Source organism: Chelonia mydas, chromosome 14 (genome assembly GCF_015237465.2).
Source record: "Chelonia mydas isolate rCheMyd1 chromosome 14, rCheMyd1.pri.v2, whole genome shotgun sequence".
In the NCBI taxonomy this organism is placed as follows: Eukaryota; Metazoa; Chordata; order Testudines; family Cheloniidae; genus Chelonia; species Chelonia mydas.
This window is the reverse complement of record NC_051254.2, coordinates 33,290,029-33,302,774: the sequence shown is the minus strand read 5'-3', so window position 1 is coordinate 33,302,774 and position 12,746 is coordinate 33,290,029. Positions and strand designations below refer to the sequence as shown.

General features: G+C 46.2%; 1 protein-coding gene across 1 annotated transcript; it reads right to left on the bottom strand.

Moving 5' to 3' along the window:
• Positions 1-6,930: 6,930 nt before the first annotated feature.
• LOC119567659 (putative olfactory receptor 2B8) lies at positions 6,931-11,267 on the bottom strand. The gene is made up of 3 exons (XM_037914445.1): positions 10,313-11,267; positions 9,442-9,683; positions 6,931-6,984 (listed from the first exon to the last, which is right to left on the bottom strand). Exons 1-3 carry the CDS (start codon positions 11,265-11,267, stop codon positions 6,931-6,933), a joined length of 1,251 nt encoding a protein of 416 aa, XP_037770373.1.
• Positions 11,268-12,746: the final 1,479 nt, after the last annotated feature.

Genomic DNA, 12,746 nt, shown 5'->3' with positions numbered 1-12,746 from the left:
ATATATTTACACCTGTATCTGTAATTTTCACTCCATGCATCTGAGGAAGTGGGTTTTTTACCCACAAAAGCTTATACTCAAATAAATCTGTTAGTCTTTAAGGTGCCACCAGACTCCTCGTTGTTTTTATATGGTCAGTGACTTGGGCACAGGGTGCATGGGGGACTGGCCAGTGATCTGGGGCAGGGGAATGTGGGGTACAGGAGTAACTGGAAAATGATCTGGAGCAGGAGGGTATGGGGTACTGGAGTAACTGTCGAGTGATCTGGAACAGAGGTGTATGGGGTACTGAACTAGCTGGCCAGTGATCTGGGGCAGGGGAGTATGTGGTACCGTAGTAACTGGACAATAATCTGGGGCAGAGGTGTGTGGGGTACTGGAGTAACTGGCCTGTGATCTGAGGCAGGGATGTATGGGATACTGAAGTCACTGTCGAGTGATCTGGGTCAGAGGTGTGTGGGCACTGGAGTAACTGACCAGTGATCTGGGGCAGGGGTGTATTGGGTTGTCAAGGTTCCTTCCACACTCTGAACTCTAGGGTACAGATGTGGGGACCTGCATGAAAGACCCCCTAAGCATATTCTTACCAGCTTTGGTTAAAAACTTGTTCAAGGACAAGGTACAAAATTTGCCTTGTCCTTGAACCGTATGCTGCCACCATCAAGCGTGTTAAACAAAGAACTGGGAAAAAGCCCACTTGGAGATGTCTTCCCCCAAAATATCTCCCCAAGACCTTCACCCCCTCTCCTGGGGAAGGCTTGATAAAAGTCCTCACCAATTTGTACAGGTGAACACAGACCCAAACCCTTGGATCTTAAGAAGAATGAAAAATCAATCAGGTTCTTAAAAGAAGAATTTTAATTAAAGAAAAGGTAAAAGAATCACCTCTGTAAAATCAGGATAGTAAATACCTTACAGGTTAATCAGATTCAAAACATAGAGAATACCTCCAGGCAAAACCTTAAGTTACAAAAAGACACAAAAACAGGAATACACATTCTATCCAGCACAGCTTATTTTAACCAGCCATTAAACAAAAGGAAATTTAATGCATTTCTGGCTAGATTACTTACTAACTTAACAGGAGTTGTAAGGCTGCATTCCTGATATGTTCCCTGGCAAAACCATCACACAGACAGACAAACTCTTTGTTCCCCCCCCGCTCTCCAGATTTGAAAGTATCTTGTCCCCTCATTGGTCATTTTGGTCAGGTGCCAACGAGGTTATCTTAGCTCCTTAACCCTTTACAGGTGAAAGGGTTTTGCCTCTGGCCAGGAGGGATTTTATAGCACTGTATATAGAAAGGTGGTTACCCTTCCCTTCATATTTATGACAGGGGTACTGGAGTAACTGACCAGTGATCTGGGCCAGAGGCGTATGGGGTTCTGGAGTCACTGTCGAGTGATCTGTGGCAGGGGGGTTTGGGGTACTGAATTAGCTGGCCACTGATCTGTGGCAGGGGGTATGGGGTTCTGGAGTAACTGGCCAGTTATTTGTCTGGCACAGGCATTGGGCAGAACACTTCCCTGATGGTTCATTTCTGTGATCTCAGTCAAGCCTCTCTCCTTTTTGTCCCAGCCCTTAGCTGGTGAGCCCTGGACTCTCCAGTGTGTCACCTCAACGAGTTCCATGGCAGGTCTGTGCAGAGAGTCCCAACCCCTGCCTGCAACAGAGAAAGCTCTGCGAGCTGCCTGGTTCCGCACGCCTCCTGAGGGGTTAGGGCCCGCTGGGAGCAGGGTGCTGTTGCCCCAGGTCTCTTCATTAGGCGTCGGGATGCAGTGCGCCAGGTACCGTTAGCACATTGGCTTCCACTCATGTCTGGGGAAATCTGTGTCTCATTAAAGATGCTTGCTATCTGTGACACAATCTTGATGATCTTACAGCGGAGCCAGACAGGCCACTGACATTTTTTTCTGTGCCAGACAGAAGTGAATCGAAGTGTGTCAAGAGGAACCCAGGTCGAGGGGACTGGATGAGACATGTCTATATCCTAGTATACTGTTCCATTTAGGTGTCTGTGCTGCGCAAATAACTGGCCACTTTCCAGACTTAAAAATAAATTAAGTGACTACCTGTCTGTCTAGATCAGTGGTTCCCAAACTTTAACAACCCGCAAACCCCTTTCAAGAAAATATCAAATCTCACGAATCCTCCCCTAAAACTGAATATTTCCAGGGATTTTCTCCCTTACCTGAGCATAAATTATAGAAGCAGTGATCTTTCAAATAATTTGGGTTTTTTATAACATGCTTATTATACACTATTTATTATTACATTATTATTTATCATTACATTATTAATTTTATTACATTCTGAAAACTGCAACACTCTTCCAAGATTTCACTTTTGTAACTCATATCACTTCGATTAAGCCTCCCACATGTTTCATCAAGGAGTACCAGACGTGAAACAGCATGAAGGTATTTAAGAAGCCAATTCAAATAAAGAGTTCCTCCCACAAGCATTCGGATCTTGAGCAGTCCAGGCAAACAACACACAACTACAACAAAGCTTAAACTCATTCTTCCGCATTTGGTTTTCAGATATGCAAACGAGGAAAATGCTTTCTTGCATAAGTATGTTGTTGAAAATGGTAACAAAACTATAGTAGCTTTTTCGGCAAGCAGGGGGTACTCGTTTCTTAAACTCAGCCAAAGGGTGATTAATGACAGACTTCTGAAATTCCTTTTCATTTCATAATCACAGGAGATCTCAATCAATTTCTCTTTTTCCTCAGTGCTCAATATCTGCGTTGAGAAAGTGGTATCATCAAAAGGGTTGCGAATCCAGTCATCATCCCCTGACATAGCTGAAAAGTATTGCCTCAAAGTTTTGCGAAGTCCTTTAGGCATGCAGTTATATTGGTTTTAGTGCACTGATCCAACCGAAGTTTATGTTCTGCCGGGAAGTCATGGTCACGGGGCTCGGGCTGCTGGCCCCCGCACCCAGAGTCCCTAGGGACTGCTCTGTCCACCATTACAGAATTTTTTCTGAGAACCCCCTGATACGTTTTGCAAACCTGAGTCTGATTCTGTATTTGGTTTTCAGCTGTTCATACAAGGAAAAGGCTTTCTTGTATAAGTATGGTGTTGCAAATGGTAGCAAAACCATACTAGCTATAGGCTAATATGAGGGGGAAAGGCGTCCAGGAGAGCTGGCTGTATTTCAAAGAAGCCTTATTGAGGGTACAGGAACAAACGATCCCGATGTGCAGAAAGAACAGCAAGTACGGCAGGCGACCAGCCTGGTTTAACAGTGAAATGTTCAGTGAGCCTAAGCTCAAAAAGGAAGCTTACAAGAAGGGGAAATTTGGACAGATGACTAGGGAGGAGAATAAAAATATTTCTTGAGCATGCAGGGGTGTAATCAGGAAGGCCAAGGCACAATTGGAGTTGCAGCTAGCAATGGATGTGAAGGGTAACAAGAAGGATTTCTACAGGTATGTTAGCAACAAGAAGAAGGTCAGGGAAAATGTGGACCCCTTACTGAATGGGGAAGGCAACCTAGTGAGAGATGATGTGGAAAAAGCTGAAGTGCTCAATGCTTTTTTTGCCTCGGTCTCCACAGGCAAGGTCAGCTCCCAGACTGCTGCACTGGGCAACACAGTATGGGGAGGAGGTGAGCAGCCCTCAGTGGTGAAAGAACAAGTTAAGGACTATTTAGAAAAGCTGGACATGTACAAGTCCACGGGTCCAGATCTAATGCATCCAAGGATGCTGAGGGAGTTGGCTGATGTGATTTCAGGGCCATTGACCATTATCTTTGAAAATTCATGGGAATCGGAGGAGGTCCCGGACGATAGGAAAAAGGCAAATATAGTGCCCATCTTTAAAAAAGGGAAGAAAGGGAACCCAGGGAACTACAGACCGGTCAGCTTCACTTCAGTCCCTGGCAAAATCATGCAGCAGGTCCTCCAGGAATCCATTTTGAAGCACTTGGAGGAGAGGAAGGTGATCAGGAACAGACAACGTGGATTCACTAAGGGCAAGTCATGCCTGACCAACCTGATTGCCTTCTTTCATCAGATAACTGGCTCTGTGGATATGGGGAAAGTGGTGGATGTGATATATCTTGACTTTAGCAAAGCTTTTGATACAGTCCCCCACAGTATTCTTGCCAGCAAGTTAAAGAAGTATGGATTGGATGAATGGATGATAAGATGGATGGAAAGCTGGCTAGATTGTCAGGCTTATTGGGTAGTGATCAGCAGCTCGATGTCTAGTTGGCAGCCAGTATCAAGCGGAGTGCCCCAGGGGTCGGTCCTGTGGCCCGTTTCATTCAACATCTTTATTAATGATCTGGATGATGGATTGAATTGCACCCTCAGGAAGTTCACAGATAACACTAAGCTAAGGGGAGAGGTAGATACGCTGAAGGATAGGTAAGGATAGGGTCCAGCATGACCTAGACAAATTGGAGGATTGGGCCAAAAGAAATCTGATGAGGTTCAAGAACGACAAGTGCAGAGTCCTGCACTTCGGAAGGAAGAATCCCATGCACCACTACAGGCTGGGGACCGACTGGCTAAGCAGCAGTTCTGCAGAAAAGGACCTGAGGATTACAGTGGATGAGAAGCTGGATATGAGTCAGCATTGTGCCCTTGTTGCCAAGAAGGCCAGCATCATATTGGGCTTTATTAGTAGGAGCATTGCCAGCAGATCAAGGGAAGTGATTATTCCCCTCTATTCAGCACTAGTGAGGCCACACCTGGAGTACTGTGTCCAGTTTTGGTCCCCCACTACAGAAGGGATGTGGACAAATTGGAGAGAGTCCAGCGGAGGGCAACAAAAATTATTAGGGGGCTGGGGCACATGACTTACGAAGAGAGGCTGAGGGAACTGGGGTTATTTAGGCTGCAGAAGAGAAGAGTGAGGGGGGATTTGATAGCACCCTTCAGCTACCTGAAGGGGGGTTCCAAAGAGGATGGAGCTAGGCTGTTCTCAGTAGTGGCAGATGACAGAACAAGAAGTAATGGTCTCAAGTTGCAGTGGGGGAAGTCTAGGTTGGATATTAGTGTTAGGGGCTTATTCCTTCACCCACTCACTTCCCTGGTCCTTCTCGCATGAACAGAGAGCAACAATACCTAAAGTCCAAAGGTGCAAACAATTCAATGTTTATTGGGGTGAACTTCCAGCAAGCAATGATTCCAATTTCCTTCCTTAGTGTCCCCCTTCCCAGCTCTGACACCACAGAGCCTGGTGTGTGTCCCTGTTCCCATTCCCTATTCCCATTCTCCCCCCCGCCCTTAGCAAAACATTATTTCAATTCCCCCACCCCCATTTCCTGTTCCCATTCCCCCCACAAACACACTTCCTGATTGACTGCAGACTATATAGTAAAACTTGAGTTCTGCTTAGCTATACCTTAACCAATCATTTTACTGAAATTTAACTAACCAATCCCACCACCTTAATTGGTTTACACCCAACAAAATTAATTATACAGCAGACAGAAACAATCACAGAACCAGACAGAGGTTATACAGACAAACAATAGGGAAGTGGAGACTACGATGATAGAACAACAAAGAAATGAGGATTTCACCCCCCTGCTATTGATAAGTGAGTTCTTGTCAGACAGGATGCTGTCAAACTAAGTTTCCTTTTACATCTTCTAGGCACTTCCATTTCTCTGGAGGTGATAGGCATTATCAGGACAGCATTGTATTCCTAACAGCCCAATAGCACCTTCTTTCAATGTGACTAGGTTGGAATGTGAGGAGGTGACCGTTCGCTTCCCAGCTTATGGCTGCCTCTGCTGCTTAGCCAGAGGCCTTAGCCTAAGCACAGGGCCTCAGACTGTCACAGTGAGAAAAGGCCTTATCCAGTCAGACAGTGATTTTGATTCTCTCTTTTATACCTCTATAACTAGCCAAGTGATAAGAATACACCTAAATTCTTAAAGTATAGGCCTTTGCAGACAGGCCTGAATATCTATATCCTAAAAATTAGGAAACACTGTTTCACTAGGATGGGGGTGAAGCACTGGAATAGGTTACCTAGGGAGGTGGAGAAATCTCCATTCTTAGAAGTTTTTAAGGCCTGGCTTGACAAAGCCCTGGCTGGGATGATTTAGTTGGTGTTGGTCCTGCTTTGAGCAGGGGATTGGACTAGATGACCTCCTGAGGTCTCTTCCAATCATAATATTCTATGTTTCTATGAACCCGCAAGGGTTCACGAACCCCAGTTTGGGAACCACTGGTTTAGAACCTAATGCTATCTATCTATCTATCTATCTATCTATCTATGTATTAATGCACCAACTTCTCGATGTAGCTAGACAGCTTGTGTCTCTCACCAACAGAAGTTGGTCCAATAAAAGATATTACCTCACCCACTTCCTCCCTCTGAAATCTCGGCATGGAGGTGCTGACTCCATGGGTGCTCCGGGTTGGAACACCCATGAAAAAAAAATTGGGAGCACAATGTGGCATTACTGCCCATATTCTTCATAGTAATATTATTATGATATGAGTATGGCATAACCATGATGTATTTTGTGCAGGATAAGGCATGTGAGATATCTTTGGAAAGGTTATGATTTACTGAATATGATTATCCTACTTGTAAGCATATATCGTTTTGGTATCTGAAGTTAGGAAGATTGTCTATGCATCTATTACAGGTGTGTTTACACCTGGGAAACACCCACTAGACAGAATGCTATAAGTCTAGATGGCTGGCTGGGGGAAGGGTCATTAGGGAGAATAATAGGTCTTAAAAGATGCTAATCTCCCACTGGTAAGCCTTTCTGGGGATTCTGGAAACAGCATGGATGTGGTGGCCCTACAGGGACATGTGACCAAGTAACCTGGCGCTGGACTCCATGATAATACTCGTATTTTTCCACTGACCGGGTGTGGGAATCAAACTGGGAGACAAAGGGTTCCTGCCATACGTTAAAGCTATTTAAGGCAGGGGAGTGACATCATCATAGTTCGTTCTTCACTGATTCGCCACCCAAGAAAGGCGACTGCTGGAAAACCTGGAGAAACAAAAAGACTGAACTAGGGGAGTAAGGCTGAACCCAGGCTAGAGGGTTGTCTAGCCTGTGAAAGGAATAACTGGGGTTTTAAGCTGCAAGCAAGTGTAGCTTGCCTTCAGGAATTTCTGCAATCTGCCTAAACAACATGTAGGGTGTGAATTTGCTATACATATTGTGACAAAGCTCTGTCCTTGTCTCCTCAGATCCCACGTTTCCTGGTGGATTTCGCTAGCCTCAGAGGCTCACTGTGACCCTCCACGTAACCCTCCTCTCTCTAGAGACAAGGGTCACAGTCTACTGAGCCATTTTCATCATAAACCAGTGAGGGCCTCCTTCCTTGTGCCTGATATGGTGTGTACTGCTCAGTCTCTCCAACAGCGCAACTTCCTCCCACAGCTCCTGACATCCGCACCCACCTGACTAACTGGGAGGCTTTTAACTAGTTTCAGCCAGTCCCTGATGGGCTTCAGGTGTCCCAATCAACCTAGCGTTCTCCCTGACTTCTGGAAAGTTCTTAATTGGCCCCAGGTGTCTTAATTGACCTGGAGCAGCTGCCATTTAACTTATCCTGGTACCAGGGATTTGTTTAGCCTGGAGCTAATATATCTATCTCCCACTACTTTTCTATAGCCATCTGGCCTTGCCCCATCACAATATCCAATTTCTTTACTATATTAAGCTTAGATTGCATGTTTGTTTTATTTGCTAGGTAATCTGCTCACCTTGCTGACCAATACTGTCTCATTGTTACTTTGTGCTCCCACATCTGTCTGTATCTATCTGTTGTCTCTTGTCTTATACTTACATTGTCAGCTCCTTTGGGCAGCAACTGTCTCTTTGTTCTGTATTTGTTCAGCGCCTGGCACAGTGGGGACCTGGTTTATGACTGGGCACCTCGGCACTGTCAGCTTAACATAAATAATAAATAATAATACTGTGTGTGGAGATAAGTGATTACACTCACAGAGCTCTGGGCCCTCTAGTTACCAAGCTGGCCAGTAAATGTTGTAGGAAGACTTTACTGAAGTGAGGGATATTTGGGCAGGAATTCCCTGTCTGCTCCGCTCATATAACTCACGGACTGATGCCATCTTGAGCAGGGCACTCAAATGATAGAGAACAGAGATGGGTAGGAAAGCGTGTTCACATCTTGTGAAATTGTTTGAGATTTTAAACCTTTCCCCATCTGGAATCAGCACAAAAAGTTGAAATCTTGAAAATTTGCATGAACCAAAAATGTATAAAAAAATTAGTTTGGGTCGATTGAAATGTTTTGTTTAATGTTTAATTTCCTAAATGAAAAGTTGTTTCGAACCAGAAAGATGGAAATTTCCATTTACTAAACGTCAAAATGGGAGGTTTCCACAATTTTGAAACTTTTTTACTTTTCTCAAAAAATATTGACCCCCACCCCCCACTCCCCACCCAAAATTGTCATGTTAGATGAATCAGCATATTCTGACAGGAAAATGTTGAGTTGAAAAATTCCCAACCAGCTGTAATGGAGGGTCCACATGGACCAAGATGAAAGCCACCTACCGCCCTACTGGTAGAGAAACACTCAGCTCTATAGACTATGTCTGTTTCAAGGCATCCCGCCACTGGGGTTGCCATTTCATTAGCTGCTGTTACATGTACAAACTGTGTATTTGGTGTATGGTCGGCTCCTTATCCTTCAAATATTTTTGAAAATGCAACTCGGTTTTAGTGGTGATTTCTGAGCCAGTATCAAACAAACAGCTGATCTTCACCTCGGCCATAAGTACTTCAGCAGTTAGTCTCCAAATGCTCACTCACACAAGTCCATAGATATGCTGGCACTGTCCGAGATCCAATCAGCACTGTATGCAGACTGATTTTCCACCAAGGTCAGGCCTAGGAATCCTTCTGCCACAACTTGGCCTTCTACTGTAGATGGGCCACTCATTCCTGATGCCCCTTTGGTTTTGAGTACCTGGGGCTCTGGTCTCCTTCTCAGTGGACATTCTCAGCTAGTATGCCCTGGCCTTTCACAAGTGTAGTAAATGTACCTTCCCTGGATATCCTTCAGCGCGGATCTTCGGGATCCTTTGGCGTACAAGGGGAGATTTTACCTTTCATCACCTCAGTCATCACTTTCAGCATCCCCCCCTGTTTGCTGGCCAGTTTCTGGACAGCTTCTTTTAAACTTTCCAGTGTTAACTGTGTTTGGGGAAAAGCCTTTTCCCCAGTAGCTGCATTACCTAGGCCTCCACTCTGTGTACAGGGGTTGGGTTTGGCCATCTCCTCCACAGGATCTTGCTCTAATTCAGGCCATGTAATGGCAGCTGGCAGGAGTTCATGGAAATTCTTACTGGGCTCTTATTTAAACCTCTTCTTCATCTCACAGTGGAGGGAATCATCCCGGAGCCCCAGCACTAACTACGCTTTCAGGACCATATCAATGTCTGGAACTTGTTGTGGGTCCCAGCACTTCACCTGGCTCATTCTCTCCTGGAGCTCATATGAGTAGGCCCAAATGGTCCCACCTGGATTCTGTGTCAGCTCATAGAATTCCTTACGTCTGGTTCCAATGGGCACTTTGTCTCCATACACCTCTAAGAGAAGCTGAAATGTCTTCTCTACATCTGGCTTGTCAGCTGTTGCCATGAACTTCACTGTGGATCTGGCCTGGACTTTGAGATACTCTTCCACAAAATCCACATGATCTTCTTCAGGTCCTCTCAACACCCATACAGCTGCCTTCACTGACTTAATCCAGTCTTTGATTGTGATGTCCAATAGTTTTGTTCAGAAGGCACTGAACTCATATATCTTCCTGTCTCATGGAGCATGGCCTGGATCTCAGCTACAGCAGGGACTGATTCTCACTGTGTATGCAGCACCAAGCACAATGGGGCTCTGATCTCAGCTGGGGCAGGGACTGCCTCTCGCTGTGTGTCTGGGCAGCGCTTGGTACAGCCCTGAACTCAGTTGCAGACTCTTTGCTGCCACAATAGAAAGCAATAGGAATCATCCCTTTGGGCAATAGAACAGGAATTGTTCCTAAAGGTCCACCAAGGATGGTGTTTGGTTGAAGTGCAAAGCAGAGGGCAGGGGTGTTGTGTGGGTGCAAGATGGGATGTGTGAGGTGGGAGAGGGGTTGCATGGGGGAGGAGAGGGAAGGCAGGTTGTGGGGCAGATTAGGGCAGTTTTGTTCTGTAGAGTGGGAGAGGACAGAGGGTTTGTGTGGGTGGAGAGGGCCAGGGCTGTGGGGAGGGCAGAAGGCTCCATATGGGCAGCGAAGAGGCAACAGAAGCCATAAGAGGCACAGATGGTTCTGTGCCAATTGTCCGTCCAGCTCAGGTACCCTGGGCTGTCACATTTCTCCCCAGTGCCCTCCACAGGGCCCTGTGCACCTCCTTGTTCCTCAGTGTGTAGATGAGGGGGTTGAGCATGGGGGTCACCATGGTGTAGAAGAGAGAGACCATCTTACCTCGGGCCTGAGAGTAGCTGGATGGAGGCTGTAGATACGTAGAAATGGCCGTGCCATAGAAGAGTGACACCACGGCCAAGTGGGAGGTACAAGTGTTGAAGGCCTTGAGCCTGCCCTGGGCCGAGTGAATCCTCAGCACGGCGGTGCTGATGTAGCCGTAGGAGACCAGGATGATGCCCAGTGGAACCAGCAGGAAAATCACCGAGCTGGCGAGGAGCTCGGCCTCATAGGCAGAGGTATCGACACAGGCCAGCTTGAGCAGGGCCGGTACCTCGCAGAAGAAGTGCTCGATTTGGTTCCGCCCACACCGGGGCAGCTGCAGCGTCAGGATGGTCTGCAGGATGGAGTTGACGAAGCCACACAACCAGGAGGTGGCTGCCAGCTGCAGGCAGAGGTGGCGACTCATGATGATTGTGTAGTGCAGAGGCTGGCAGATGGCAGTATAGCGGTCGTAGGCCATGACGGCCAGCAGGAGGCACTCGGTGCCGCCCAGAGAGAGGGAGATGTAGAGCTGGGCCACACAGCCAGCCCAGGAGATGGATTTTCGGGTGCTGCGGAAGTTCACCAGCATCTGGGGGCCAATGCTGGTGGTGTAGCAGAGGTCCAGGAAAGAGAGGTTGCTGAGGAAGAAATACATGGGCGTGTGGAGATGGGGGTCTCGCCAGGAGACCACGATGATGGTGGTGTTTCCAAGCAAGGTCATGGTGTAGCAGATTAAGATGAGCACAAAGAGCAGCAGCTCCAACTGCGGCCGGTCAGACACCCCTAGCAGGATGAATTCCCCCAAGGAGCTTTGGTTTCCATCTTCCCGTTCCCCTTTGCCATGCATCATCTGTAGGGGCCAGAAAGAATAAGGGTGAAAACTATCCCGCAGCAACGAGATTTGTGATAATAGGTGCTAGTGTTCAGTGAATGGCTTTGGGAAAGGCTGGAATCTCTAATAACCTGGGGCTCTCCCGGCTACAGCACTGCATACATTTATGCGAAGGTCAGGGAAATCTCTCATCTCTCTGTCTGCAGTGTTCTTGTAACCGGGTTGGTCCCAGGATATTGGAGAGATGAAACGGATGAGGTAATATCTTTTATTGGACCTGTTACCAACAGTTTTCAGAAAAACATCTCTCAAAATGGCTTCAGAGGACGGCTCCAGAATACACTGTATTCACGAGTCTTTTATAACTTCTACAAAACACATAGTTCATAATGGCCTCTACAAAATCATCACTTTTCCTAACTTTCAATAAACTTCTAATATCAGAGGTGCCCAGACTCCAGGTCTTCCAGCCACCAAGGTTTTCAATCTCACTTGTTGACGTTTGTTTCCCCTCCTCCCATTCCGATGAGCAGAAACTCCCAGCTAGTTTTCACTTTGCCTCTAAAAGCCTGTTTTGCATTTAACTCTTAACTATGTGGTGGTCTATTTTATTAATTCATGGTGGCTCAATGCACATAATATGGTTGCAATTACCTTGATTGCATTCTGGGGTACACACATCCCTCAAATCCAGGGGAACAGACAAGCTTCCACTGGTGAGAGAGAGAAGCTTTTGAGCTCACACAGAGCTCTTCTGCAGGTCTGGGAAATGTACTCAGAGTGTCACAGCTAAATGCAGCATGAAGAAGATTTTTCAGCACAAGTAGTTAAAACATATTTCAATGGACCATTCATGTTGAAGTGGCCTGTAACATGCTTCCAGTCATAGAGGGGAAAGGAGGGGGGGGGAGAATACGTTGATGAGGGTGGGGTTAGTGAGATATAGATTTTGTCTCTATTCAGTCCATAATTTTTAGTGTCCAGCAAAGTTATAAATTTTAGCTTCCAGGCTGATCTTTTGAAGGTGTTGTGCAGGTTTGCTTTGAGGATGAAGATTGGTAGGTCGTATATACAGTGATTGCTTTGTGACAAGTTTTCACCCACCAGTGACAGGGTGTTTTTGTCTTCTACCATTTTCCTGTGTGAGTTCATTCAAGAGCATAGTGATTGTCTGGCTTCACCCACATAGCTGTTGTTGGGGCACTGGAGGAGATACATCACATGTTTTGATGGGTATGTTTTAGAGTAATGGATCTTGAAAACTGTGTTTTGGATGGTGTTGATCATCATAGAAATGGAAATATGGCTGCAGGTTTTGTGTCTCTTGTTCTGGCAGAGTCTGGTACCACTGTGAGTTGGTGTATCCTGCTCCGTGGCGGCTTGCCTCTGATGCTGAGCTCGGAGGGTTGTTTGAACACCAGAAGAAGGGGCTAAGGAAATATTTCTTTCAGGATGTGGACCCCATCAAGTATGTGTTGTAAATTCATAACTTTG

Bases quoted from the DNA above. Each gene is read 5' to 3' on its own strand.
- LOC119567659 (XM_037914445.1), bottom strand. From the start codon at position 11,267: ATGCATGGCAAAGGGGAACGGGAAGATGGAAACCAAAGCTCCTTGGGG. The intron at 9,684-10,312 runs GTACCTGAGCTG...GGGTGTTGAGAG, and splicing joins GAGAAATGTGACAGCCCAGG to GACCTGAAGAAGATCATGTG. The intron at 6,985-9,441 runs GTGAAGTGCTGG...TTGTTTCTCCAG, and splicing joins TCCAGGAGAGAATGAGCCAG to GTTTTCCAGCAGTCGCCTTT.